The sequence below is a fragment of the Scyliorhinus torazame genome, chromosome 11 (assembly GCF_047496885.1).
Source record: "Scyliorhinus torazame isolate Kashiwa2021f chromosome 11, sScyTor2.1, whole genome shotgun sequence".
Lineage (NCBI taxonomy): Eukaryota > Metazoa > Chordata > Chondrichthyes > Carcharhiniformes > Scyliorhinidae > Scyliorhinus > Scyliorhinus torazame.
The window spans coordinates 198,134,230-198,161,799 of NC_092717.1; the positions used below are offsets into that span (position 1 = coordinate 198,134,230).

The 27,570-nt window shown below is 49.3% G+C and overlaps 1 protein-coding gene and 1 long non-coding RNA gene across 5 annotated transcripts in view; one reads left to right on the plus strand and one right to left on the minus strand.

Moving 5' to 3' along the window:
• LOC140385753 (1-phosphatidylinositol 4,5-bisphosphate phosphodiesterase gamma-1-like) overlaps positions 1 to 27,570 on the plus strand; it is a 439,770-nt gene that overhangs the window by 184,817 nt on the left and 227,383 nt on the right. For all 4 annotated transcript variants that reach the window (XM_072468226.1, XM_072468225.1, XM_072468227.1 and 1 more), the window contains exons 5-7: positions 15,103 to 15,187; positions 21,500 to 21,580; positions 22,365 to 22,399. In XM_072468226.1, the coding sequence (XP_072324327.1) occupies positions 15,103 to 15,187; positions 21,500 to 21,580; positions 22,365 to 22,399 (201 nt within the window). The remainder of the gene's footprint in view (positions 1 to 15,102; positions 15,188 to 21,499; positions 21,581 to 22,364; positions 22,400 to 27,570) is intronic.
• The window catches only part of LOC140385754 (uncharacterized), a 31,144-nt gene continuing 3,927 nt past the window's right edge, over positions 354 to 27,570 (minus strand). The window contains exons 2-3 of the long non-coding RNA XR_011933440.1: positions 22,750 to 22,827; positions 354 to 590 (exon numbers count right to left, since the gene is read on the minus strand). This is a non-coding gene — a long non-coding RNA (uncharacterized lncRNA). The remainder of the gene's footprint in view (positions 591 to 22,749; positions 22,828 to 27,570) is intronic.

Consider the following 27,570-nt stretch of genomic DNA (forward strand, 5'->3'; position numbering starts at 1 on the left):
ACACCTGCTGAGCTTTTCCAGCATTGTCGGTTTTTATCTCAGATTTGCAGCATCCGCAGCGTTTCGTTCTTGTCAAAGATTTTGTTGTTTGGTAACACTATCTGCTGCCAGAAGTGTTCAAACATGGCATCTGATAGGATGTGATATCCCTAGAAACCGATGCTGAGCAGCAGAAGCTAACCCAGAGCTCAGAAATGATCATTTAACATCAGACCTGCTGAAAGGAAGAGAAAAGTAAGAACGTTCCATTTACGTCACGTCTTATCACACCCTATGGACTTTCCAAAGATCTTCACGACCAATGAATTTCAGTTTGAAGAGCAGCCATTTTTATTATGTACCCATATGGCTATTACGATCAGAGCTGTTGAGAATTCCAACCAAATCATTGAGGCCACGTCACTGCTCCTGCATCCACTCAGTAATCTGGCGAAATATTCTACATGCAATCGAGGACCCAAAAAGATGCCAGTATCTGCCCTGGCGGAGGATTCTCTCTCACTGGTGATGGTGATTCCTCAGAGTGGCATCCGACTTCTGAGGCCTCATTACCTCACCCGCTGACTCCTGGTATTCTTCCAATATTGGCACTGCAGTTTAGAGAGAATATAACGTAATTAAGGTTCCATCTCTTCATGGCTCCTTCTCATTGTTTATAGCACCTTTACATACAATGCTGTGCAACTCTGACCCCTGCAGTAAATACACACTGGGGGGGGGGATGTATCAATATCTGGCAGGACAAAATCAGGAATGCAGTTGTCCTCTCAAAGGCAGAGCTCCCAATGTGTTAGCACCAATCAAACCGAGGTGGCTTTAGTAGATCAGGCATGTCCACAGGATGAAAGATAGTCATATACTCAATGGCCTTATTTAACTGAGGTAACTGGAGTCAGAAGATAGGCAAAGCATAGCATGAAGACCCTAAACATGGATTACTGCACCTGGCAGTCACTATCTGGGGAAAGAGGGAAATGGTAATACCTCCTGTGGGCTGTCATGAGCCACCACGATGACCAATGACCACAGGCACCAACACCAAAACGCCAGTCCGTAATGTTGCTTGACAACATCATGTTGGCATTTGTGACAGAACGTACCTCTTAAGGGTGGCCTTCACAGCCATCGGCAAGAGGGAACCAAATGCTGGAACCACCAGCTGAATGGATTGTTTGCTGCATGTCCATGCAGATAGAAGGAAGCCAACAATTTCTATCTATCCAAGTACCATGCTTTCCTTGGCCAGACCCATTTTGATATTAAGCTAAAGAGGCTGGCATGTCATTTTGGGATAAGTACAGGCTAGCGATGTCGGAATAGTAACCAGCATTAATTTAGTTGGATCTTTTTATGTATGCTGCTCCAGACTGGTTCTTTCCTTCATTACGTTAGACTCAGGGCGCGATTCAATGACCACGCAGTGCACGAAAAGCAGCTTGCCGCAGTGCAACATGGCCAATGAAAGCCAGGAGACTCTGCTCCCTGGGATCTACCAGGCTCGCGGGATCCAACGTCACCTCACAACGTTGTGATGTAAATCCCGCCAACAATGGGAGTGATCAATTTTTGGCAAATCTGCATATTAGAGCGAGGCAATAAGCCTCACTCTAATGTATAGATTCCCAAGGTACCTGAGGCTTTTGGATTCAACCCCTTCACCACGGAGACCTCGAGCGAGCGCCATTTAGTTCTGGTCCCCACAAACGTGGACCAGACGGAACGGCACTCGGGGTCTCCCAGGGGACCGGAGGCCCCCAGCTGCATGCCCTTTAGACTCTCCCATAGAGTATTCGGGCTGGGGGTTGGGGGAGGTTGGGGATCGTTTTGGGGGCCTTGGAGATCGGGATGCCATTTAAAAATGGTGTGCCGATCTCTTGCTACAATGGGGAGGTCCGCCGAGCGGAGCCCCATTTTGTACAGTGGGGAGCTATGTGCAGCCCCGGCCGAGCATTCTCCATTGAGCCCCCTTATTCAAAGCAAGCTGCGTTGAACAGCCATGTGTTTCTCGGCACTACGAGCGCCAGGAAACACGCGGCGAAACTCGCTCGCTAGGGGACTTTGTTCCCTTTTGGGAGAATAGCACCCTCAGTATTCCAGCTGAGGCTGTATCCAGAATGACTATCAGTATTCACTGTCAGTCTCCTCTCCATTTTTCTCCTGAAGTTTGATGCATTATCCCAGTGGGATGAAATACCCTTCAATACCCCACCCAAGTGGTGATTATTGATTTGTGAGGCTTGATAGTGATGTTCAAAAAATCTGTCCTCTGAATGTTTAAAATTCAACCAGAAGTGGAAGGATATGGCTTGTAGACTCAGGTGGGCATATGAAGGTGGTCTAAGCACGCAATGTATACTTTTTTTTAAAATCTGTTCATGTGATGTGGGCGTCGCTCGCTGGGCCAACATTTATTGCCCATCACCGTGGGCATTTAAGAGTCAACCACATTTCTGTGGGTCTGAAGTTCAGATAAGGATGGCAGATTTTCTTCCATAGAATCATAGGAAAGTTACAGCACAGAAGGAGGCTATTCAGCCCATCTTGTCCATGCCAGCCCGAGGACACCAGGTGCCCTTTCTAATCTCACTTTGCTGCACCCGGCCCATAGCCCTGTAGATTACAGCACTTAAGGTGCAGATCCAGATACTTTATAAAAGATTTTAGGGACTCTGCCTCCGTCACCAACACGGGCAGCGAATTCCAGTCTACCACTACCTTTGGCGTAAAAAGATTCTTCCTCATGTCCCCTCTACATCTTCTGCCACTTATTTTGAATCTATGTCCCTGGTTCTCGAATTCTCCACCAAGGGAAAGAATTTTATCCTGTCCACTCTATCTCTTCCCCTCATAATTTTGTACACCTCAATTAAGTCACCCCTCAGCCTTCTTTGTTCAAAGGAAAATAACCCCAAGCTATCTAACCTCTCCTTGTAGCTACACTTTTCTAGCCCTGGCAACATTCTTGTAAACCTCCTCTGTACTCTCTCCAGAGCAATTACGCCCTTCCTGTAATGTGGTGGCCAGAACTGCACACAATGCCCTAGTTGTGGCCTCATCAGTGTTTTATACAATTCCAACATTATATCCTTACTTTTATATTCTATACCTCTGCCAATGAAGGAGAGCATTCCACATGCTTTCTTAACAACCTTATCTACTTGAACTGCTGCCTTTAAATACCTGTGTACTTATACAGCAAGATCTCCCACTTCATCTATCCCTCTTAGTATATTCCGATGTATTGTGTATTCCATATAACTGTTTGACCTCCCTAAATGTATGGCTTCACACTTCTCTGTGTTAAATTCCATCTACCACTTTATTGCCACTCCCCCAATCCATCTATATCATTTTGAAGATTATAGCTATCCTCTACACTGTCCACTGTACACCGACACTGTGTCATCTGCAAATTTCCCAATCGTGCTCCCCAAGTTCAAGTCTAAATCGTTAATGTAAAACACAAACGGTAAGGGTCCAAAAACTGTGCCCTGTGGAACACCACTTGAAACAACTTTCCACTTTCAAGGGCAGCCATCGACCATTACCCTTTCCTGTTATTAAGCCATCTTTTTATCCAGTTCGCTACATTGCCCTGTATCCCATGGGCGTTTACGTTTTTGACCAACGCCTTGCTAAAATCCATGGACACAACATCCACCACACTATCTACATCAACCCTTCATGTCACTTCCTCAAAGAATTCAATCAAATTTGTGAGGCAAGAACTTCCTTTAACAAATCCATGTTGACGATCCCTAACTAGTTTATGCCTTTATGTGTGACAGTTTATCCTATCTCTCAGGACTTATTCTGCTAATTTGCCCACCACTGATGTAAGACTATCTGGTCTATAATTGTTTGGTATTTCCTGCAATCCTTTTTTAAACAATGGTACCATGTTTGCATTTCTCAATTCCTCTGGTGGGTACCTCCTCTGTATCTAGTGAGAATTGGAAAATCATCCTTGGAGTATCTTCTATCTCCAACCCAGACATCCTTCAGTAGCCTCGGAAACAATCCACCTGGCCCTGCCGACTTATCAACTTTCAAGGATTCCAAACATTCGAGTACTTCCTTTCTCTTCATGCTTATCCCATCCAATATCTCAGTGTTCCTCCTAGACTAATATATCCGCATCATCCATTTCCAATGCAAATATGGAGACAAAATATTAATTTAAAACCTTTGCCACAGCCTCTGTGTCTACGTATAAGTTCCCTTCTTCATCTCCGATAGGTCCCACTCTTTCCTTAACAGACATTTGCCATCAATATATTGGTGAAACAATTTTGCCCCTCCTTTCGCCAGGTTTCCATTATAGCAAAGACATCCTGCTGCCATGTGTCTACCTATGCTTTTAACTCATCTACCTTGTTTGTCATACTCCTTGCATTGAAGTATAAACATTTTAACCCCGCCATTTTCCCTTACTGGATACTTTTAAATTTTGCTTTTCCGGTAATTCCAAGTCGATCACTACATCTTCTCCATCACTAGCTAATGTTCTGCCTCCATTTTCCTGATCTGAATTTGCCCTATCTGACCCTTCTCTTGGGATCCCACTTCCTTGCCACACTAGTTTAAATACTCTCCAACAGAGCCAGCGAATACCCCTGCAATGACATTGGTCCCAGCTCTGCCTGGGTGCAACCCGTCCGGGTTGTACAGGTCCCACCTCCCAAGAACTGGTCCTAATGCCTCAAGAATCTGAATCCCTCCCGGCTACACCATCTCTTCAGCCACACATTTATCTGATTTATCTTCTTATTTCAGCTCTGTCTGGCATGTGGAACTGGGTGCAATTCTGAATTGCTACATTTCAGGTCCTGCATTTTAGTTTATCTCCTAACTGCCTGTACTCAGCTTTCAAGTCCTCATCCCTTAGTTTATCTATGTCGTTGGTTCCAATGTGGACCACTCCCACTCACTGTTCACCTTCCCTCCCCAGAATGCCCTGCAGTGCTCCGTAACATCCCGTACCCTGGCACCAGGGAGGCAACATATGATCCTTGATTCACGTTTGCGCCACAGACGTGTCCGTCTGTGCCCCTAACGATTGAATCACCTATCACTATAGTCCTGACACCCATTTTTCAGCAGAGCCATCCACGGTGCAGTGAACCTGGATGCTGCTACTTTCCCCTGAGTGGCCATCCCCCCAAACAGTATCCAAAGCGGTATATCTGTTTGAGAGGGGGATAACCACAGGGGACTCCTGCAGTACCTTCCTGAGACTTTTATAGTTCCTGATGGCCACTTTCTGCCTGTCCCTTTCTGCCTGTGCAATCCTCACCTGTGGTGTGACCCACCTCCCCGAACGTGCTAGCCATGTTTTCCTCAGCATCGCCTATACTCCACAGCGAATCTTGTTAAAAAATATATATTTATTAAAGTTTTTTAACACAATTTTTCTCCCTTACAAACAATAACCCCCCCACCCCCGTAACAAAAAAAAAACGAGAAATCGCGCAGAGCAAGATATATACATGGCAAAATTATATATTTACACAGCTTTGTACACTGGCCCTCACCCGTACGTGCCAGTTTCCCCAACCCTTCATGTTATCTCTTGCTCATCCACCCTCCCAGGCAGTCCCCCCTTTCCCCCCCTCCCTCCCCCCCCCCCCCTCCCAGGACATCCCCTCCACCACTCCCCCCCCCCCCCCCAAGGTTGCTGCTGCCGCTGATCGACCTTCCTCTAACGCTCCGCAAGATAGTCTAGGAACGGTTGCCACCGCCTGTACAACCCCTGCGCAGACCCTCTCAAGACGAACTTAATCCTCTCCAACTTTATGAACCCAGCCATATCATTTATCCTGGCCTCCAGGCTGGGGGGCTTCGCCTCCTTCCACATTAGCAAGATCCTTCGCCGGGCTACTAGGGACGCAAAGGCCAGAATGCCGGCCTCTTTCGCCTCCTGCACTCCGGTTCGTCCACTACTCCAAATATTGCTAGCCCCCAGCTTGGCTTGACCCGGACTTTCACCACCTGAGATATTGCTCCCGCCACTCCTCTCCAGAACCCCTCCAGTGCCAGGCATGACCAAAACATATGGACATGGTTCGCCGGGCTCCCTGAGCACCTTCCACATCTGTGCTCTACCCCAAAGAACCTACTCAACCTCGCCCCCGTCAAGTGCGCTCTGTGGACCACCTTAAATTGTATCAGGCTGAGCCTGGCACACGAGGAGGAGGAATTAACCCTACCTAGGGCATCAGCCCACAGACCTTCCTCGATCTCCTCCCCCAGCTCCTCCTCCCATTTACCCTTCAACTCTTCTACCAGCGCTTCCCCCTCTTCTTTCAACTCCTGGTGTATTTCCGACACCTTGCCCTCCCCGACCCATACACCCGAGTTCACCCTATCTTGAACTTCTTGTGCCGGGAGCAACGGGAATTCCCTCACCTGTCGCCCCACAAAAGCCCTCAACTGCATATATCTAAAGGCATTTCCCGGGGGTAACTCGAACTTCTCCTCCAGTGCCCCTAGGCTCGCATACGTCCCGTCGATGAACAGGTCCCCCATTCTTCCAATCCCCGCCCGATGCCAGCTCTGGAACCCCCGTCCATCTTCCCCGGGACAAACCGGTGGTTACCCCTGATCGGGGACCACACCGATGCTCCCATTGCACCCCGGTGCCGTCTCCGATGGCCCCAGATCCTTAGCGTTGCCGCCACCACCGGTCTCGTGGTATACTTTGTCGGCGAGAGCGGCAGCGGTGCCGTCACCAACGCCCCCAGGCTCGTTCCTTTACAGGACGCCATATCCATCCGCTTCCATGCCGCCCCCTCTCCCTCCATAACCCACTTGCGGATCATCGCCACATTTGCTGCCCAGTAGTAGCTCCTCAGGTTTGGCAGCGCCAACCCTCCTCGGTCCCTACTGCGTTCCAGGAACCCTCTCCTTACTCTCGGGGTCTTATTCGCCCACACAAACCCCATAATACTCCTGCCTACTCTCTTAAAAAAGGCCTTAGTGATCACGATGGGAAGGCACTGAAACACAAACAGAAACCTCGGAAGGACCACCATTTTGACCGACTGCACTCTGCCCGCCAGCGAGAGCGGTAACATGTCCCATCTTTTGAAATCCTCCTCCATTTGCTCCACCAACCTCGTCAGATTCAGTTTATGTAGGGGCCCCCACCTCCTGGCTATCTGGATCCCCAGATACCGAAAGCTCCCCTCCACCCTCCTCAGCGGTAGGTTCCCTATCCCTCTTTCTTGGTCCCCCGCCTGTAATACAAAGAGCTCACTCTTCCCTACATTGAGCTTATAGCCCAAAAACTCCTCAAACTCCCGTAGAGTCTGCATGACCTCCACCATCCCCTCCATTGGATCCGCCACGTACAGCAACAGGTCATCCGCATATAGCGACACCCGATGCTCTTCTCCCCCTCGGACCACCCCCCTCCATTTATTAGACTCCCTCAATGACATGGCCAATGGTTCGATCGCCAATGCGAACAACAGGGGGGACAGGGGGCACCCCTGCCTCGTCCCTCGGTACAGTCGAAAGTACTCCGACCTCCGCCGGTTTGTCACTACACTCGCCATCGGGGCTCTGTAAAGGAGCTTAACCCAATTGATAAACCCTACCCCGAACCCAAACCTACGCAGCACCTCTCAGAGGTACTCCCACTCTACTCGGTCAAAGGCCTTCTCCGCGTCCATAGCTGCCACTATCTCCGCCTCTCCCTCCTCTGATGGCATCATTATCACGTTTAAGAGCCGCCGCACATTGGTGTTTAGTTGCCTGCCCTTTACGAATCCTGTCTGGTCCTCGTGGATTACCCCTGGGACACAGTCCTCGATCCTCGTGGCCAGCACTTTTGCCAGCAACTTTGCATCCACATTGAGGAGCGAGATCGGCCTGTACGAACCACATTGCAGTGGGTCCTTGTCCCGCTTTAGGATCAAAGAAATTGTCGCTTCCGACATTGTCGGGGGCAGGGTCCCCTCCTTTCTTGCCTCATTAAAGGTCCTCACCAGTAGCGGCGCCAACAGGTCTGCGTACTTCCTGTAGAACTCCACCGGGAATCCGTCCGGTCCCGGGGCCTTCTCCGCCTGCATGCTCCCCAACCCTTGCTCAGCTCCTCCAACCCAATTGGTGCCCCCAAACCAGCCACTTCTTGCTCCTCCACCCTCGGGAATCTCAGTTGATCTAGGAATCGTCTCATCCCCTCTTCCCCCGCTGGGAGCTGGGATCTGTACAGCTCTTCATAAAAGGCCTTGAATACCTCGTTTATTTTCGTCGCACTCCGAACCGTGGCTCCCCTTCCATCTTTGACTCCCCCTATTTCCCTTGCTGCCATCCTCTTACGGAGCTGGTGTGCCAGCATCCGACTAGCCTTTTCCCCATACTCGTAGGTCGCCCCCTGCGCTTTCCTCCACTGGCCTCCGCCTTCCCTGTGATCAACAGGTCAAATTCCCACTGGAGCCGTCGTCTTTCCCCAAGTAATCTTTCGTCCAGAGCCTCTGCGTATCTCCTGTCCACTCTCAAAATCTCCCCCACTAACCTCTCCCTTTCCATACCCTCTGTCTTCTCCCTATGAGCCCTAATGGAAATTAGCTCTCCCCTGATCACCGCCTTCAACGCCTCCCATACCACCCCCACCCGTACTCCCCATTGTCGTTGGCCTCCAAGTACCTTTCGATACACCCCCTCACCTTCCCACACACCACCTCGTCCGCCAGCAGTCCCACATCCAGCCGCCACAATGGGCGTTTGTCCCTCTCCTCTCCCAGCTCCAGTTCCACCCAGTGCGGAGCATGGTCCGAAACGGCTATAGCCGAATACTCTGTCCCCTCCACCCTCGGGATGAGCGCCCTACCCAAAACAAAGAAATCTATCTGGGAGTAGGCTTTGTGTACATGGGAGAAGAAAGAAAATTCCCTGGCCTGCGGCCTTGCAAACCGCCAGGGGTCCACTCCCCCCATCTGATCCATAAACCCCCTAAGTACCTTGGCCGCCGCCGGCCTCTTTCCAGTCCTTGATTTGGAGCAATCCAGTGCTGGATCGAACACTGTATTGAAGTCCCCTCCCATTATCAGGCCTCCTATCTCCAGGTCCGGAATGCGCCCCAACATGCGCTTCATGAATCCTGCATCATCCCAGTTCGGGGCGTATACGTTTACCAACGCCACCCACGTCCTTTGCAGCCTACCGCTCACCATTACATATCGCCCTCCATTGTCCGCTGCAATAGTCTTGGCCTCAAATGACACCCGCTTTCCCACCAATATTGCCACCCCTCTATTCTTCGCGTCCAGTCCCGAGTGGAATACCTGTCCTACCCATCCCTGTCTTAGCCTGACCTGGTCCGCCACCTTCAGGTGTGTCTCTTGGCGCATGGCCACGTCCGCCTTCAGTCCCTTTAAGTGTGCGAACACGCGAGCCCTCTTCACCGGCCCATTCAGGCCCCTCACATTCCATGTTATCAGCCGGAATGGAGGGGCTCTCACCCCCCCCCCCCCCACCCACGCCCCGCCGACTAGCCATCTCCTTTTCTGGGCCAGTCCCGTGTCCACGCCTCACTCACCCTCCAGTCCCCCAGAGGGGGGACCCCCGTCCCGACCACCTCTTCTGTGTCCCATTCCCTTTCGGCCAGTGCAGCAGCAACCCTTTCCCCTCCCCCCCGCTAGACCCCTGTCTAGCTTTTTTGCTCCCCCCATGTCACTCCCGTAAGTCAGCTGACGCCTGCTGACCCCGGCTTCCCCCGCCGTCCCATTGACCTCCCCGCGTGGGAGTCTCCCAATCCATATGCATTCCTTCGTTCCCCTTCCCGCCTTTCCAAAGCCCGCTCCGTCCCCTCTGGCGCAGCTCCTGTCGCGGCCTTGTCTCTCTCCCCCAGCCCATGTAACATTTCCTGCGCATGATTGACCCACTATATACAACAACCATCACACATCAAACCCCAAAACATCCCCCCCACCCTCACAAACCCTCAGTTAGAGTCCAACTTTTCGGCTTGTACAAAGGTCCACGCCTCTTCAGGCGTTTCGAAGTAATAGTGTTGGCCCTTGTATGTGACCCACAGTCGCGCTGGCTGCAGCATTCCGAATTTCACTTCTTTCCGGTGCAACGCCGCTTTGGCCCGGTTGAAACCCGCTCTCCGCTTTGCAACCTCCGTGCTCCAGTCCGGGTATATTCGGATCTCTGCATTGTCCCACTTACTGCTCCGCTCCTTCTTGGCCCATCTCAGGACCCACTCTCTGTCCGTGAACCGGTGGAACCTCACCACCATCGCCCTTGGCGGCTCATTTGCCTGGGGCTTCTTCACCAGCACCCGATGTGCCCCGTCCAACTCCAGCAGCTTCGAAGGGGCCTTTGTGCCCATCATCGCCTCGAGCATCGTGCTCGCGTATGCCCCGGCATCAGCCCCCTCCACTCCCTCAGGGAGACCCAGGATTCGCAGATTCTTTCTCCTCGACCTGTTCTCCAGGTCTTCGAGTCTTCCCGCCCACCTCTTGTGTAGCGCCTCGTTCTGTTCCACTCTCACCGCCAGGCCCATGAGCTCATCCTCGTTCTGACTGACTCTTTTCTGTACCTCCTGGATCTTAGCTCCGTGGGCCTTCTGGGTGATCCCGAGTCCTTCAATTGCCAAAAGCATAGGCGCCAACATCTCCTTGCGCATCTCCTCGCGCTGCTCCTCGAAGCAGCGCTTGATGAACTCCTGCAGCTCCCCTTTGTCCCTGGCCGCCGCCATTTTGTTTTCTTCCCCTCGCTTCTCCCGTTGCTCCAGTGCCGCTCCTTTAGCCGTTACACTTCTGGTCCGTTTCATAGAAGTTGGAGGGGGACCTCTCTCTTCCCTTCCCCATGGGCTGCGTCAAAAAAAAAAAAAAAAGTTCCGTTGGGGCTCCTCTAACGAGCCCGAAAGTCCGTGGTAGTGGGAGCTGCCGAATCGTGCGGCTTAGCTCCGCATAGCCGCAACCGGAAGTCGAGAGGGAATCCTTTTGGCAGTGTTTGCTTCTCCAGTCTGCCCCCAAAAGTCTATGGAAACTCCTGAAAAAGGTCTGGGAGTCCGTTCCAGACGGGAGCTGCCGAATGTGCGACCTACTCCTCCATGGCCTTCACTGGAAGCCTCGTCGCTGCTTCTTCAATGGCCTTGGTAGATCTTTTCACAGTTGTTTCCTCTGCTGCTAGAATTCACCTTTGATAGAGTCAAGTCAGATTGCAGCTTTAAGCTTGCCCTTCCCCCACCTGCATGCTGGAAGAGGCCCTGTTTATCCTGTTGCATCCAAATCTTTTACTGTTTCTACCGGGTCTGGAAGCCAAAAGACATAACATTCCTGGGGGACACTGTCAGGGGAATGCTGCAGTCTTCTTCCCACACCGGGAAATGTCAAACAAATGCCGTGGGGGCCCTGTAAAAGAGCTCAAAAGTTTGTTCCAAGCGGGAGCTACCGAATATGCGACCTAGCTCTGCATAGCCGCACCCGGAAGTCCCTCCACAGCGAATCTACCCAACGCTCCAGCTCCAAAATCTGGTTAGCTAGAAGCAGCATTTGGATACACCTTCTGCATACGTGGTCACCAGGGAGCTGGAAGCACCCCTCATTTCCCACATTGTGCAGGAGGAGCATACCATGGGTCTGAGCTTCTTGCCATGATGTCCCTCTTGATTAAGCTAATTACTCCCTGAAAAGCAAATTAGGTTAGGAACCTAGGGCGTCATTCTCCCACCCCCCGCCGGGTCGGAGAATGGCCGTTGGCCGCCGTGAATCCCGCCCCCGCCCCCGCCGAAGTCTCCGGTACCGGAGATTGGGCGGGGGCGGGAATCTGGCCGCGCCGGCTGGCGGGACCCCCCCCCCCGCTGGATTCTCCGGCCCGAATGGGCGAAGTCCCGCCCAGGAATTGCCTGTCCCGCCGACGTAAATCAAACCTGGTATTTACCGGCGGGACCAGGCAGCGTGGGCGGGCTCCGGGGTCCTGGGGGGGGGCGCGGGGCGATCTGACCCCGGGGGGTGCCCCCACGGTGGCCTGGCCCGCGATCGGGGCCCACCGATCCGCGGGCGGGCCTGTGCCATGGGGGCACTCTTTCCCTTCCGCCTCCGCTACGGCCTCCACCATGGCGGAGGCGGAAGAGACTCTCCCCACTGTGCATGCGCGGGAAACTGACAGCGGCCGCTGATGCTCCCGCGCATGCGCCGGGAAACTGACAGCGGCCGCTGACGCTCCCGCGCATGCCCGCATTTCCGCGCCAGCTGGCGGGGCAACAAACGCCATTTCCGCCAGCTGGCGGGGCGGAAATCCCTCCGGCGTCGGCCTAGCCCCTCAATGTTGGGGCTAGGCCGCCAAAGATGCGGAGCATTCCGCAACTTTGGGCCGGCGCGATGCCCGTCTGATTGGCGCCGTCTTTGGCGCCAGTCGGCGGACATCCCGCCGTTGGGGGAGAATTTTGCCCCTAGTTTCTTACCAAAAACGTCTATTATAATTGTATGGTACTATTCTATATTCCTTTTTTTTTGTCCCTCCCTTAGCAGTAAGCAATGAATTAGTTTAAAGATTGAAAATACTCACCAGGATCTGCTCACCAATCAATTGCATTGGTTGGTCCCATGTCACTTTCTGAACTAGCGTTTGTATTTATCCTTCTCCTCTCACACTCTTTCAAACTCCCGGCTCCTCTCGCTCTTTCAAACTCTTGGCTCCTCTCACGCTCTTTTAAATTCCCGCCTTCTCTCTGAACTTCTGAACCAATGGGCTTTTAAGACAATCACCAATGGTTTCATGGTCCTCTTCACACTTTTAATACCATATTTTTCTTGAATTCATATTCCACCATCTCCCCTGGTTGGATTCAAACCGAGGTCCCCAGAGCATTACCCTGGGTCCCTGGATTGCTAGTTGAGTGACAATACCACTACGCCACTGCTTCCCTTCGCACACTAGAATGACAGGAGTAGCCAGTTTATGCGGATCACACTCTTTCATTCTCATCTCTGCCTTTCACTCATTTCTGCTCTTTGCTTTTCACTCAGTCCGAACTCTACCATTCTCTCATTGCACCTTCAATCCATTAACCCATTCCTGTCCTCTGGCTGTCACACATCCTTATCCTTTCATTCATGCGTTTCTATCCTGTTACACTGACTTCAGAGAGTCAATCGTAGAATAAACTTTTTTTTCCTATAAAGGGGCAATTTAGTGTGGCTAATCCACCTAACCTGCACATCTTTGGGTTCTGGGGGTAAGACCCACACAGACATATGAAGAATGTGCAAGCTCCAACCGACAGTGACCCTGGGCTAGGAGCTGTCATAGGTGGCCTCCTTCTGCACTGTAAATTCTATGATAATCTATGAGGTCCTCGGCACAGCAAGGCAGCAGTGCTAACCACTGCACCACGTGCTGCCCCCCAGAATAAATGTTTAATGGCTTGTCTTCCAACTCCTGCAACACTGGCCGGAATTCCCCGACCTTGGCCGCGGCTGGGATTCACCGGTCCCGCTGCAGTGTTTTGTCTGAGCGCCAAACTCTTCGTTCTCGCTGGCAGCGCTGGCGGGGCGAATTAAATCAGCGAAACTCATCTCAGCCACCATCTCTGCTGTCCCAAACATCTATCCTCGGCTCCTTCAATTTCTCAGCTGAGTACCACCCTTTGATGACATCATCCAAAAACACAGCACCAGTTTCCACATTGTCTGAATGCTTGCCCAACATCCAGTACCAGAGGAGGAGAAATTTCTTCCAACTAAATATTGGGGTATCCTCCAAATCCCCAAATTCATTGTCATCATCAACTCTGTGCCCTAGCCATATCTCTCTCTGATATCTATCTGTCTGAGACTGAACAAGAGTGTTTGCAAACTTGACCCCAAAATTAAGCTTCCGACCACGTAACCTGCACCTTCATTAAGATAGCCTGCTTCCCACTTTCAGGACGCCTCCCGTTTCCACCCCTGCATCAGCTCATCTGTTGCCGAAACCCACATTCATACCTTTGTAACCTCCAGATTTCATTATCCCTGCATTCCTGGCCACCCTCCCAATTTCCACCCTGAGGTCATCCAAAACACTGTTGCCAGTGGCCTTGTTTTCACCAAACCCTGTGAAGCTATCATCCCTGCTACCTGTGTCAGATCCGTTATCAGACTCTCACTGGATCCCTGTTAAGCAACGCCTTCATTTTAAAACTTTCATCCTGAATTTGAAATCGCTCCATTCTCTCACACCTCCCTAGCTCTGTAATTTACTCCAATCCTATGAGATTTTAAAAATTCTTTCATGGCAGGGCCTGCATTTGTTGCCTATCCCCAATTGCCTTTGAGCTGAACGGCTTGCTCGGCCATTACAGAGGGCACTTTAGAGTGAATCACATTGATGCAGCTCTGAGTCACATGTAGGGCAGATCAAGTAAGGATGGCAAATTCCCTTCCCTGAAGGGCCTTAGTGAACCAAATGGGCTGTAACAACAATCGATGATAGTTTCGTGGTTCACCATTACTGAGGCTAGCTTTATAATTTTAGATTTTTCTTTTACGAATTGAATTTCAATTTGTATTAAATTTCACCAGCAGTTGATGGGATTCAAACCCAAGTCCCCAGGGCATTTGTCTGGGCCTCTGAATTACTAGTTCAGTGACGTTACCACTACCCCACCATCTCTCCTTGACAAATCCATCTACAGTCCTCCATAACAGGCCACTTGCACTTCCCTGATTCGAATCAGTCCATTATTAGATGGCTGGTCCTTCAGCTCCCAAGGCCTTAAACTCTGGAATTACTTTCTTAAATCTCTCCACCTCTCTACATGTCTTTCCTCCTTTAAAGTGCTCCTTAAAGCCTACATCTTCCTCTGCCCTAATATCTCCTTATGTGACTTGTCAAATTGTGCTTGATAACATTCCTGTATGAGCCATGGGGAGTTTTACCATGCTAAAAGTTTTATGTAAGTACAAGTTGATGTTGTTCTGACTGCGAGCATACATTCACTCTTATCCTCTGTCCTTTGCTCATTTATCCCTTCTCTTTTTTTTCATATTTTCCCTCTTTCCTTACCATTCCTCGTTCTGACTTTCATTTGTTCTTACCTCCTTACATGATGTGATTCTGCTGTATGGTTATTAACTGTATATTGAATGTTTATTTTGCTAGTATCACCGTGAAGGATCTAAAGGTCATGCTTCCTCAAGTCAACTTCAGAGTCCCAAATATGAGGTTCCTGCGGGACAGGCTTCTGGTAAGCACAAACACTTCTCTTGCAACTCTTATGTTTCTCCCACAGTTTTGTAGATCAGGAAACGTTTCTGACAGTATAGGTCTCCTTATTTAACGAAATATGTAAATGCATTAGAAGCAGTTTAGTTAAGGTTTACTGGGCTAATACCAGGAATGGGAGGGTTGTCTTATGAGGCAATGTTGGAGGGGTTAGGATCGTATCCACTTTTTAAAAGAGTAAGAGGAAACTTGATCAAAACTTTTAACATGCTGAGGGGTACTGTCAGGGTGGATGTGGAGAGGATGTTTCCTCTTGTGGGTAAATCTAGAACAAAGGGTTACTGTTTAAGATAGAGATGAGGAGAAATTATTTCTCTCAGAGGACTGTGGGTCTCTGGAACTCTCTTCCTCAAAAGACAGCGGAAGCAGAGTCTTGTGGAAGCAGAGTCTTTGATTATTTTAAGGCAGAGATCGATAGATTCTTGATTAACAAGGGGGTGAAAGTTACTGGGGTAGGCAGGTATGTGGGGTTGAAGTTGCAATCAGATCAGCCATGATCTGGATGGCACGGTGGCGCAGTGGTTAGCACTGCTACCTCACGGCGTCGAGGACTGGGTTCGATCCTGGCCCACACTGTCCGTATGGAGTTTGCTCATTCTCCCTGTGTCTGCGTGGGTCTCATCCCCACCACCCAAAGATGTGCAGGGTAGGTGGATTGGCCACGCTAAATTGCCCCTTAATTGGAAAAAGAAATTGGGGGCACTAAATTTATTTTTTTAAATCAGCCATGATCTTATTACATGGCAGAGCAGGCTCGAGGGGTCTATTCCTGCTCCTAATTTGTATGTTCATAATACAGCCCTTTAAGTATACTTTGTTCTGAAAGATTTTCCTGTAGGGGTTATATGATTTGAGAATGGAACACAGTCAGTATCACCATCACAAACTCCTTAGGTGAGCCACCCCAATGACTTATCTGGATAATGCAGTACCTGGTATGATATCCAATAATACAAATCGGGGAGCTCCCTATTAGAACAGCTTTATTTCCCTATACTATACTATCAGAAAAGGGTCCTAAACCGTGAGATTTCCGATCCTGCAGCAAACGCAACTTGTGGCCCCTTTAGAATATTTTATTTTACAGCACTGAAAAGGCCATCCAGCCAATCATGCCATTCAAGAAACGTCCAACTGATCACCCTTCCCTGCTAATTTCTTAATGCCCTCTTATTTTCTCCTTTTCAAGTGCACACCCAATAATATGTACTTCCCTGAGACTGAGGTCAATTTCCGTTCAGCTATGAACAGATGTGAGCTATTGGTCTCTGCCTCGTGGGAGCTTGGCTATGAATGAACAAACGAGTGTTTTGAACTCTTATCCTGTGTTCAGAGACGGGCCATAAAGATGGAAGAAGAGAGCTCTGGCCTGTTTAACTAGGGCTCTCTTCTGAGTGTGCTGAAAGCTTCACAATTAAAGATTGTAATTGGTTGTTAGGATATCAGTGGCTTTATGCCAAGGTTCACCTTCCTGATTAAGGGATTGGAGATGAAATGAAAAATGAAAATCGCTTATTGTCACAAGTAGGCTTCAAATGAAGTTACTGTGAAAAGCCCCTAGTCGCCACATTCCGGCGCCTGTTCTGGGAGGCTGTTACGGGAGATCTCATAGCAATGTTCAAAATTAGGAAGCCGTTCACCTTGGTCATTACTATTTCCTCAACATATATCACAGAAAATCAATTAATTGGTCATTTATTCATTTATTTTGTGTGGGAATATTGCCCTTTACAAATTTGTTGATGCATTTGCCTACAAAACAACAATAAACACACTTCAAAGGTATATCTTTGCCCATAAATTGCTTTTAAATGTTCTAAAGCCGCAATTAGGTGCAAATATAAACACATTCTTTAATTCATTCACTCTTTACACAACTGTTATAAATTTATGTTATGATAATGACCAGTAAGTTAATATTCTGTGAATTCCCCATGCCTGGAAAACTCATTTTCATCTCCCTCAGTCATAATCTTTGATTAAAGAAGAAAACCGAACACGTTGTCTGTATTATGTCTCCTTCCTGCTAGAAACTGTTCTTATGGATCCCAATCACACACAGATCCATTTTACAGTTTCGAAGTCCCAGGGAAATAAAAGTCATGTATGGAATGGCCATGACCGCTACTGGGTGCTGACTCATCGCTGAAACCTTAGCAGCACAATAATGTGAGTTGTACACCTCCTCCGCGTAGTGTTCGGGGAATCAGATTCCATCCTATTGCCCTTCATGGCTCGAATTTCTGAGATGTGTCATCATAGATTATTATAGAATTTACAGTGCAGAAGGAGGCCACCATTGGCTTAAGGTAATTCTAGAAGAATAGTTACGTTGATATGAAAGTTGCCATAGTCTCAGAGGACCATAGGCTGCATTCCCCTTTGAGAGAGAGCTGACTGGTGGTGATTTAACCTGAGGGTCTCCACATCTCAGATGAGGGGCAAGGTTGAGAAGGCGAGGCCTTCGTGAATAATCTCAACCGGTACGGGAATTTAACCCTCACTATTGGCGTCACTCTGCATGATGAACCAGCACGTGCAACCAACTGAGCTAACCGACCCCCAGCCTAAGCTAATTTGACATGAATAGATTTGACTTTGCGCTCCCTCCCATTTATTTTTAAACACACTTGTCTCCTGCCATATGAAAGATAACTGTACAAAATGGCTACCGATACCTGTCTCTGCATGCCCACTTGTCCACGCATGCACAGAAAACCAATTTTGCGCAGGAATTTTTTTTTTTTGTTTGTTTTTTTAAGCATAGTGACACGCTTGAAGAAAATAGGAGCCTTGATTATCACAGAACATAGTCATTGGATGATAGTGGTATGGGGTCAGAGTCCCCACTTCTCTCTTACATTTTTTCTAAGTGCCAGCAGGAGCAGTCTTTCTGTTTTGGAGCAATGCTGTAATTTCTCTGCAGCTTTTTGCACAGGTTTTCATATGATGAACCATAAGATAAAACTAAGAAAAATTTTCTCCGCACCACCAAGACATTCTTATTCAATTCTCTCCCCTATTCCCTCCCACGCTGATGATGTTTCTGCCTATCAGGTATTATATTAAAAGAAAAACAGTGAGACAGCCAGCGTCAGTTCTCATTAGAATTGGTGAGTTTGAATTTGCTTAAAAACATGAGAAACTAAATGGAGACGATAAGTGAAAAGCTGAGGCTGAGGAAATTAGTAGACTTTTGACCACTGGCACTCGCAATGGCGTCACATCGGTACAAGTGAGCATGCGCCATGTTGGCAGCAAATGCAACCTTTTTTTAAAAAACTCATTCTACGCTTGCCATCCACTAACTTAGTTTGTTGGCACACCGGTTGTTGGGATATCAATGCATTGCAGTTGGCAGTGATGGGTTTTAACCTTAAGTTGTGTGCACCAGTTAGGAGGGACAAAAAAGAGCAGAGACCCATAACTCTGAGTTTACACATAACGTACATTTCTGGAAACAAAATGTAATTGATAGAAGGTCCCATTTAAAACTTCATTCGAATATTTAAAGGAAGTAACAGTATCATAATAGGAACTCCCATACCTTTTTCTGTCATTACTGTCATGCCAAAGATACTAAAAATATCACCCTTTAATGTATCCAGGACACTCCAGTGTTGCAGGGCAATGAGCAACATTAGTAAGTATATATAAAGGCCAGAATTATATTTAAAAGAGATTTTCTCAACAGAGTAATAAGCACATAAAGTAATAAAGAGCTTACCTGGAGTATGGTGTACAGTTTTGGTCTCCTTACCTGAGGAAGGATATACTTGCCATAGAGGGAGTGCAGTGGCAGTTCACCAGATTAGTTCCTGGTGTGGTAGGTTGTCTTATGGGAAGAGATTGAGGAGACTAGGTCGCTATTCTCTAGAATTTTGGGGAATGAGGAGTCACCTCATTGAAACATACAAAATTATTAAAGGACCATGTGGTATTTGAGGTATTACGGTACCTGATAGGCTGGAGCACCATTGGTGGAAACTGTATGATTTCTATTGGTTAGGATGTATGGTAGCTCCGCCCTGCTGGGCGGGGTATAAGAGCCCGTGCCATCCCAGCAGCCTTCATTCTGTACCCGAGCTGCTGGGGGAAACATCTCGCTTATTAAAGCATTCAGTTGGACTACAACCTCACTTTAGTGGTCATTGATCGTGCATCAGACCATCAGACGTAGCTGCAGAAGTAGGCCCTTCAGGCCATGGAGTCTGCTCCATCATTCAATGAGACCATGACTGATCTGAGAGAATCATCAACTCCACTTTCCCGCCTTATCCCCATAACCCATCATTCCCTTATTGATTAAAAATCTGCCTATCTCAGCCTTGAACATACTTAATAATCCAACCTGTACAGCTCCCTGTGGTAGAGAATTCCAGGTTCACTACCCTCTGAGAGAAGAAATCCTCCTCATCTCTGTCTTCAATGGGTGAAACCTTACTCTGAGATTGAACCCTTCGATCCTAGACTCTCCCACAAGCGAAAACAATCTCTCAACATCTACCTCGTCAAGCCCCATGAAAATCCTTTGTTTCAATAAGGTCACCTCTCATTCTTCTAAATTACAATGAGTACAACCTACTCAGCCTCTCCTCATTAAAAAAATCCCTCCATACCTGGGATCAACCTCGTGTATCTTCTCTTGACTGCCTCCAATGCCAGTATATCTTTCCTCAGATAAGGGGACCAAAATTGTTTAGATTGACAAGTTTGATCTAGATAAGATGTTTCCCCTGGCTGGTGAGTCGGAAAGCAGGTGACATAATCTCAGGATAAGGGGTAGGCCATTTAAAACTGAGATGAATAGGAATTTCTTCACTCAAAGGGTGGTGAATCTTTGGAATTCTTTACCCCAGAGGGTTGGGGAAGCTCAGTCATGTTCAAGCAAGAATTGATAGATTTATGATGGAGATAATGACATCAAGGCTATCAACGTAGCGCAGGAAAGAAGCACTGAGGTAGATGATCAGCCATGATTGAAGGAGTAGGCGCGATAGGCCGAATGGTCTATGCGTAAATAATAATAATCTTTATTAGTGGCACAAGCAGGCTTACATTAACATTGCAATGAAGTTACTGTGAAAATCCCCTAGTCGCCACACTCTGGTGCCTGTTCGGGTACACTGAGGGAGAATTCAGAATGTCCAATTCACCTAACAAGCCCGTCTTTCAAGACTTGTGAGAGGAACCCGGAGCACCCGGAGGAAACCCACGCAGACACGGGGAGAACATGCAGACTCCGCACAGACAGTGACCCAGCGGGGAATCGAACCTGGAACCCTGGCGCTGTGAAGCCACAGTGCTATCCACTTGTGCTACTGGCCTGCCCACTAATATTGTCCTAATAGTGTGAGTTGTATGTTAATGTTGCAGTAACAATACGTCATTAATACTCAAATTAAACTATGCTAACACTATGTTAATGCTGTATAAATACTGTGCTAATGCTTTATTAATGCCATGTGACTACTCTACTAACACAATGACAATTAGGGATGAGCAGAAAATGTTGGGCCAGCCAGCGATGTTCACATCCTGTGATTGATAAAATAATAAAATGCTGGATCTCTATTGTGTTGATACTGTGCTGAAAGTGTATTAATGCTGGCTAGTACTTCTTTAATGCTGTTTTTAAATTGTGTCAATGCTGCAATAAAGTATTCCTAATGTTAAAGCAAAAATGTGCTACAATTATATCAGTACAGTCTTAATGCTGTGTTAGTGCTGTTCTAATGATATGCTGAAACTAAATTAATATGGTATCGATGCTGTTGCTAAAACGCAGTTAATATTATGTTAACATTGTACTAAAACCTTAACAATACTGCCCTAAAGCTATGATAATGTTAATTAATTTCTTTAAAATGAAGGTTAAGTGAAAGAGACTGAAGGTTATCAGAATACATCTGAACAGATATCAAATTCATTGGAACACCGTGGTTCTAGTCCAGCTGGGATTTTGGGAATATCATGTGTAGAATGTAATTGCTTGCAGATCAATAATGTGGATTATAATGCCACATTGATACTTTAAGAGTGTTTGCTGCATAAACACTGGGTTCAGCAAAATAATCTTTTTCAAAGTATTAGTCATAGGAACCTTCTTAAATTGGGAAGGTTCGTGATAGGGCAACTTGCACTTGGCCTAGGAAAGGGGCAGGCTGGATAAACCAAACTATATTCAGTACTTTCCCATATTACAGCACAAAGGTGCCTCTGCCTTTGAGAGTGTGGATTCATTATATCTGTGCTTTATTCACCCTTCTGACAGGAAGTGGACACAAGGACGGATATGAACTATGCTCAGTTCATTCTTTTCTACAGAAACCTGTTGTTTGACGCACAGAAATCGGTGAGTATTTAGCTCAAGGAATGGATCGGCAACAGCCTGATGTACAATTGAATGAATTAATGTTGCCCTTGCTGTCATTTTAAAATGTGCCCACAGTCAGTTATCCACAACACCATATACAGAATCTGCTATTTAGAATCTCTTCAGGGTAGAAGGAGTCCATTTGGCCCATCAAATCTGCACTGACCCTTGAACAAAGTACCCGACCTAGGCCCACGTCCCCGACCCTCTGCCCGTAATCTAGTAACCTCATCTCACCTTTTGGGCACTAAGTGGCAATTTTAGCACAGCCAATCCACCTAACCTGCACATCTTTAGACTGTGGAAGGAAACCAGAGCACCCGGAGGAAACCCACGCAGACACGGGGAGAAAGTGCAAACTCCACACAGACATTCGTCTAAGGCTGGAACTGAACCCGGGTCCCTGGCGCTGTGAGGCTGCAGTGCTAACCACTGTGTCGCCCCCTACTTCCTGTAATAAATACAGGATCAACCATTTCCCCATTTCTATGTTCCTGTGTTCTTAAGATGGCTTGGGCTCATGATTTTTTTTAAAAATCATCTGGTACTTGTCATTTGTTTTATCTCCTCTAAATCACCCCTGCTATTCATTATTTCCACACAGAACCTACCTATCCTATCGATTAGATCCTATCCTTGTACGCTACTCTCAGATGCTCTATCAATAAGCCAAGTAACTCTCTTGATTAGATTGCAACATGCAATTCTTTGCGAAGTGTTAGTTGCTCTCTGTTTATACAACCCCTGTTTTTTGTGTATGTAGATAATCGAGCAGCTGGAACTATCTTTTCCTCTGAGGTAAGGAACATCTCTTTGATTGGATTGGATTCTGAATGCCTTTATGTAAATATATTTTTGGCCCTTGCCTTTCCTCCATTTAAAATTGGACTCTTGGCAAAATCAACTTCTCACAGACTAATTCCTAGCTCTTTTCAAGAAAAATGAAAATTAATTTTCATCTGGCCTTCTGTATCATTTTGCTTCACTGAGTTTGTTGATTTCTTTGAGCAACGTATTGTCAATGCCGATGATCCAGAGCTTTCTCTTGTATCATGGATGCACTCAGTACTGAAGAAGACCAGTCAGCCTGGTGTTGGAACTACTGTATTCCCATTTGAAATCAAAACTGATACAAGCGGATATCTTACCCTTCAATTTCACATCCACATCGAACAATCGTTTTCGACCACAAGGATACTTCACTTCATCCTCTTTTTCTGGCCATTCTAAAGAGGATGACATTACTTTGGTTAAGCAATAAGCATGTACGTTGAATACAATTTCCCAAACCCTCCAGCACAGCACCAGCAACATGCACCTATATCTGAACACTAAAACAGATTATCGTAACCTCACTCCACAGTCTTTGGAACTCCTTACCACAGAGACCTGTGGTAGATTCTCGATTAGTCAGGGAATCAAGCGCTATGGGGAAAGGACAGGAAAGTGGACCTAAGGAATGTTGGATCAGCCATGATTCTATTGAATAGCAGTGGAGGCTCGAGGGGTCAAACAGCCTACTCCTGCTCCTATTTCTTATGGTCTTGTGGAAATTCAGTGCCAAGGGGCTCTGTGGCTGTGGTTGGCTCTCAGCACAATTTAAAGCTGGGTCTTCAATGTTTCCAGTTAAACTGCAAAAGAACAGAGGCGGACTCTCCGAGTTGATAACCTAACATAGTAGGCAGCGTGATGCACGATCAATGACCACTAAAGCGAGGTTGTAGTCCTACTGAAGGCTTTAATAAGCTAGATGTTTCCCCCAGCAGCTCAGGTACAGAAAGAAGGTTGCTGGGGCGGCACGGGCTCTTATACCCCGCCTAGCAGGGCAGAGCTACCATACAGCTTGACCAATAGGAAACATACAATATCTACCAATAATACCTCCGTACAGTGTTTTTGTCTTATTGTCGTACTATTTACAGATTCACAATTAACTATGTACACTTTAAAATGAAGCAATCAGTCGATCGGGGGCCCTGGTCGTCCTCTGTGATCGTCGAAGCTCTGGTGGTGACGGCGGTGGAGGCCCGAGTGTCTGTGGCTCCGGGAGCTTGGCCTCGATCTCTGTGGCAGCTTCGACACCCTAGATGACGCTGGTAGGGAAAACGGTTGACCTGGGAAGGGAGTGTCTGCGGGGTGCGTCGGTGGGTGGGGGGGCCTAGACGGGGCCAGCGGAAGGACCGATCCTCCTGGGAAGGGGGCAGCTGTAAGGTGCAGCAGTGGGAGGGAGGGTGGGACTGGTGGCTGGGGTGTGTGTGGGGATCCAGCGGGCGCCAGGTCTCGTAGGGAGACCGTATCTTGCCGGCCGTCAGGGTACGCCACGTAGGCGTACTGGGGGTTAGCGTGGCGAAGATGGATCCTCTCGTCCAACGGGTCCGACTTGTGCGCCCGCGCGTGTTTTCAGAGCAGGATGGGTCCGGGAGCTGCCAGCCAGGTCGGGAGCAGCTGCCAGCCAGGTCGGGAGCGAGGTCCCAGAGGAGGACTTCCTGGGGAAGACAAGGAGACGTTCATGAGGTGTTTGGTTGGTCGTGGTACAAAGCAGTGACCGGATGGAGTGGAGGGCACCCGGGAGGACTTCCTGCCAGCGGGAGACTGGGAGATTCCTGGACCGTAGGGCCAGTAGGACGGTCTTCCAGGCCGTTCCGTTGTCCCTCTCTACCTGTCCGTTACCCCGGGGGTTGTAACTGGTCGTCCTGCTCGAGGCAATGCCCTTGCTGAGCAGGAATTGACGCAGTTCGTCGCTCATAAAGGAGGACCCCCTATCACTATGTATGTAAGCGGGGAACCCGAACAGCGTAAAGATGCTATGGAGGGCCTTGAATGCGGTGGTTGCGGTCATGTCGGGGCAGGGGATGGCGAATGGGAAACGGGAGTACTCGTCAATCACGTTCAGGAAGTACGTGTTGCGGTCGGTGGAGGGGAGGGGGCCTTTGAAGTCCATACTGAGGCGTTCAAAGGGACGAGAAGCCTTTATCAGGTGCGCTTTCTCTGGCCTGTAGAAGTGCGGTTTGCACGCCGTGCAGATTTGGCAGTCCCTGGTGGCTTTCCTGACCTCGATGGAGTAGGGCAGGTTGCGGGTCTTGATAAAGTGGAATAAGCGAGTGACGCCCGGGTCCTCGTGGAGGGCTCGGAGGCGGTCCACTTGTGCGTTGGCACATGTGCCGCGGGACAGGGCATCAGGAGGCTTGTTTAGCTTCCCGGGACGATACAAGATCTCGTAGTTATAGGTGGAGAGTTTGATCCTCCACCGCAAGATCTTATCGTTTTTTTATCTTGCCCTGCTGTGCATTATCGAACATGAAAGCAACCGACCGTTGGTCAGTGAGGAGAGTGAATCTCCTGCCGGCCAGGTAATGCCTCCAATGTTGCACAGCTTCTACTATGGCCTGGGCCTCCTTTTTGACTGAGGAGTGGCGGATTTCGGAAGCATGGAGGGTACGTGAGCAGAAGGCCACGGGTCTGCCCGCTTGGTTGAGGGTGGCGGCCAGAGCTACGTCAGATGCGTCGCTCTCGACCTGGAAGGGGAGGGACTCAACGATGGCGTGCATCGTGGCCTTTGCAATGTCTGCTTTGATGCGGCTGAAGTCCTGGCGGGCCTCTATCGACAGGGGAAGAATTGTGGATTGGATCAAGGGACGGGCCTTGTCCACATAGTTGGGGACGCACTGGGCACAGTAATAGAAAAACCCTAGGCAGCGCTTCAGGGCCTTGGAGCAGTGAGGGAGGGGGAACTCCATAAGGGGGCGCATGCGTTCTGGGTCGATGCCCATAACTCCATTTCGCACTACGGAGCCGAGGATCGCTAAGCGGTCAGTGCTAAACACGCATTTATCCTTGTTATACGTAAGGTTCAGGATCTTTGCGGTCTGGAGGAATTTTCGGAGGTTGGTGTCGTGGTCCTGCTGGTCGTGGCTGCAGATGTGACATTATCGAGATACGGGAACGTTGCCCGTAAACCGTACCGGTCAACCATTCAGTCCATCTCACGCTGGAAGACCGAGACCCCGTTAGTGACACCGAAGGGAACCGTTAAGAAGTGGTAGAGCCACCCATCTGCCTCAAAGGCAGTGTACTTGCGGTCACTAGTGCGGATGGGGAGCTGGTGGTAGGCGGACTTAATATCCACCGTGGAGAAGACCTTGTAATGCGCGATCCTGTTTACCAGGTCGGATATGCGGGGGAGAGGGTACGTGTCCAGCTGCGTAAACCTGTTGATGCTCTGACTGTAGTCGATGACCATCCTATGCTTCTTCCCGGTCTTTACCACCACTACTTGAGCTCTCCAGGGACTGTTGCTAGCTTCAATGACTCCTTCCCTCAGTAGCCTTTGGACCTCTGACCTCATAATGATCCGATCCTGAGCACTGTACCATCTGCTCCTGGTGGCGACGGGTTTACAATCTGGGGTGAGGTTCGCAAACAGGGAAGGCGGATCGACCTTGAGGGTCGCGAGGCTGCAGACAGTGAGAGGGGGTATAGGGCCACTAAATTTGAAAGTTAGACTTTGGAGATTGCACTGGAAGTCTAACCCTAGGAGTGTGGCTGCGCAGAGGTGGGGAAGGACGTCGAGCCAGTAATTTTTAAACTCCCTTCCCTGGACCGTGAGGTTTGCTACACAAAACGCCTTTATCTCTACTGAGTGGGAACCGGACGCCAGGGAGATTTTTTGATTAACGGGGTGGACGAGGAGAGAACAACGTCTTACCGTGAGTCTTACCCAGAGTCGATTAAGCAGGACGTCTCGTGTTGTAGCAGTTGAGAGTGTTCGAGGCCGGGACTGGTCCAGGGTTACCGAGGCTAATCTCAGCAGTTGAGTGTTCTCTTCAGGTGGTGTGCGGTCAGCCGAGCTGGGGTCCTGGGAGGCCATCCAAGATGGCGGCTCCCATTGGTCGCACATGGCTGGGGGTGCACAAAATGGCGGCGCCCATCCATCGGACGTGGCGTCCGCGGGGCAAGATGGCGGCGCCCGGGGGCCGCACATGGCCCTGGAGGAGGAAGATGTCGGTGCCCGCTGGCCGCACGGGGCCCCTGGAGAGGGTTGTGGTGGCGGTCTGCATTCGCCGCCGGAGACCGCGGCGACAGCACGGGCCTGGCATACCACCACGAAGTGGCCCTTTTTACCGCATCCCTTGCAGGTGGATGCGCGGGCCGGACAGTGCTGCCGGGGGTGCTTGGCCTGCCCGCAAAAGTAGCAGCGGAGCCCCCCCCGGGGTTGCCAGGCCGCCTTGCAGCACAAGCTTGTGGGGGGATGGGAGATGTCTCGGGGTCGGCTGCGGAGGGGTTCCACGCTGCACAGGGGGCTGCCGTACGGTCGGGAACGTAAGCGCCGGTGTTTCGGGAGGCCACATCCAGGGAGCCTGCAAGGGCCCGTGCCTCCTTGAGGCCTAGGGTGTCTTTTTCCAGCAATCGCTGGCGGATTTGGGAGGACAGCATACCTGCCACAAAAGCTTCCCGGATCAAGAGTTCTGTGTGGTCGCTCGCCGAAACTTGCGGGCAGCTGCAGTTTCTCCCCAACACCAGGAGCGCACGGTAGAATTCTTCCAGCGATTCCCCAGGGCTTTGTCGCCTCGTTGCCAGCAGATGTCGGGCGTAGACCTGGTTTACTGGGCGAATATAATGTCCTTTTAGCAGCTCTCTTGCTGCATCGAAGTCTTCAGCGTCCTCGATGATGGTGTAAATTTCCGGGCTCACCCTCGAGTGCAGGACTTGCAGTTTCTGTTCTCCTGTGGGTGTGTTTTCGGCCGTTCCGAGATATCCTTTAAAACACGCCAGCCAGTGCTTGAAGATTGTCGCTGAGTTCGCCGCGTGGGGGCTGAGTTGCAGACACCCCGGCTTGATTAGGAGCTCCATCCTTTTAAATCTAGCTTATTAAATTGTTGCACGATCAATGACCACTAAAGCGAGGTTGTAGTCCAACTGAAGGCTTTAATAAGCTAGATGTTTTACCAGCAGCTCAGGTACAGAAAGAA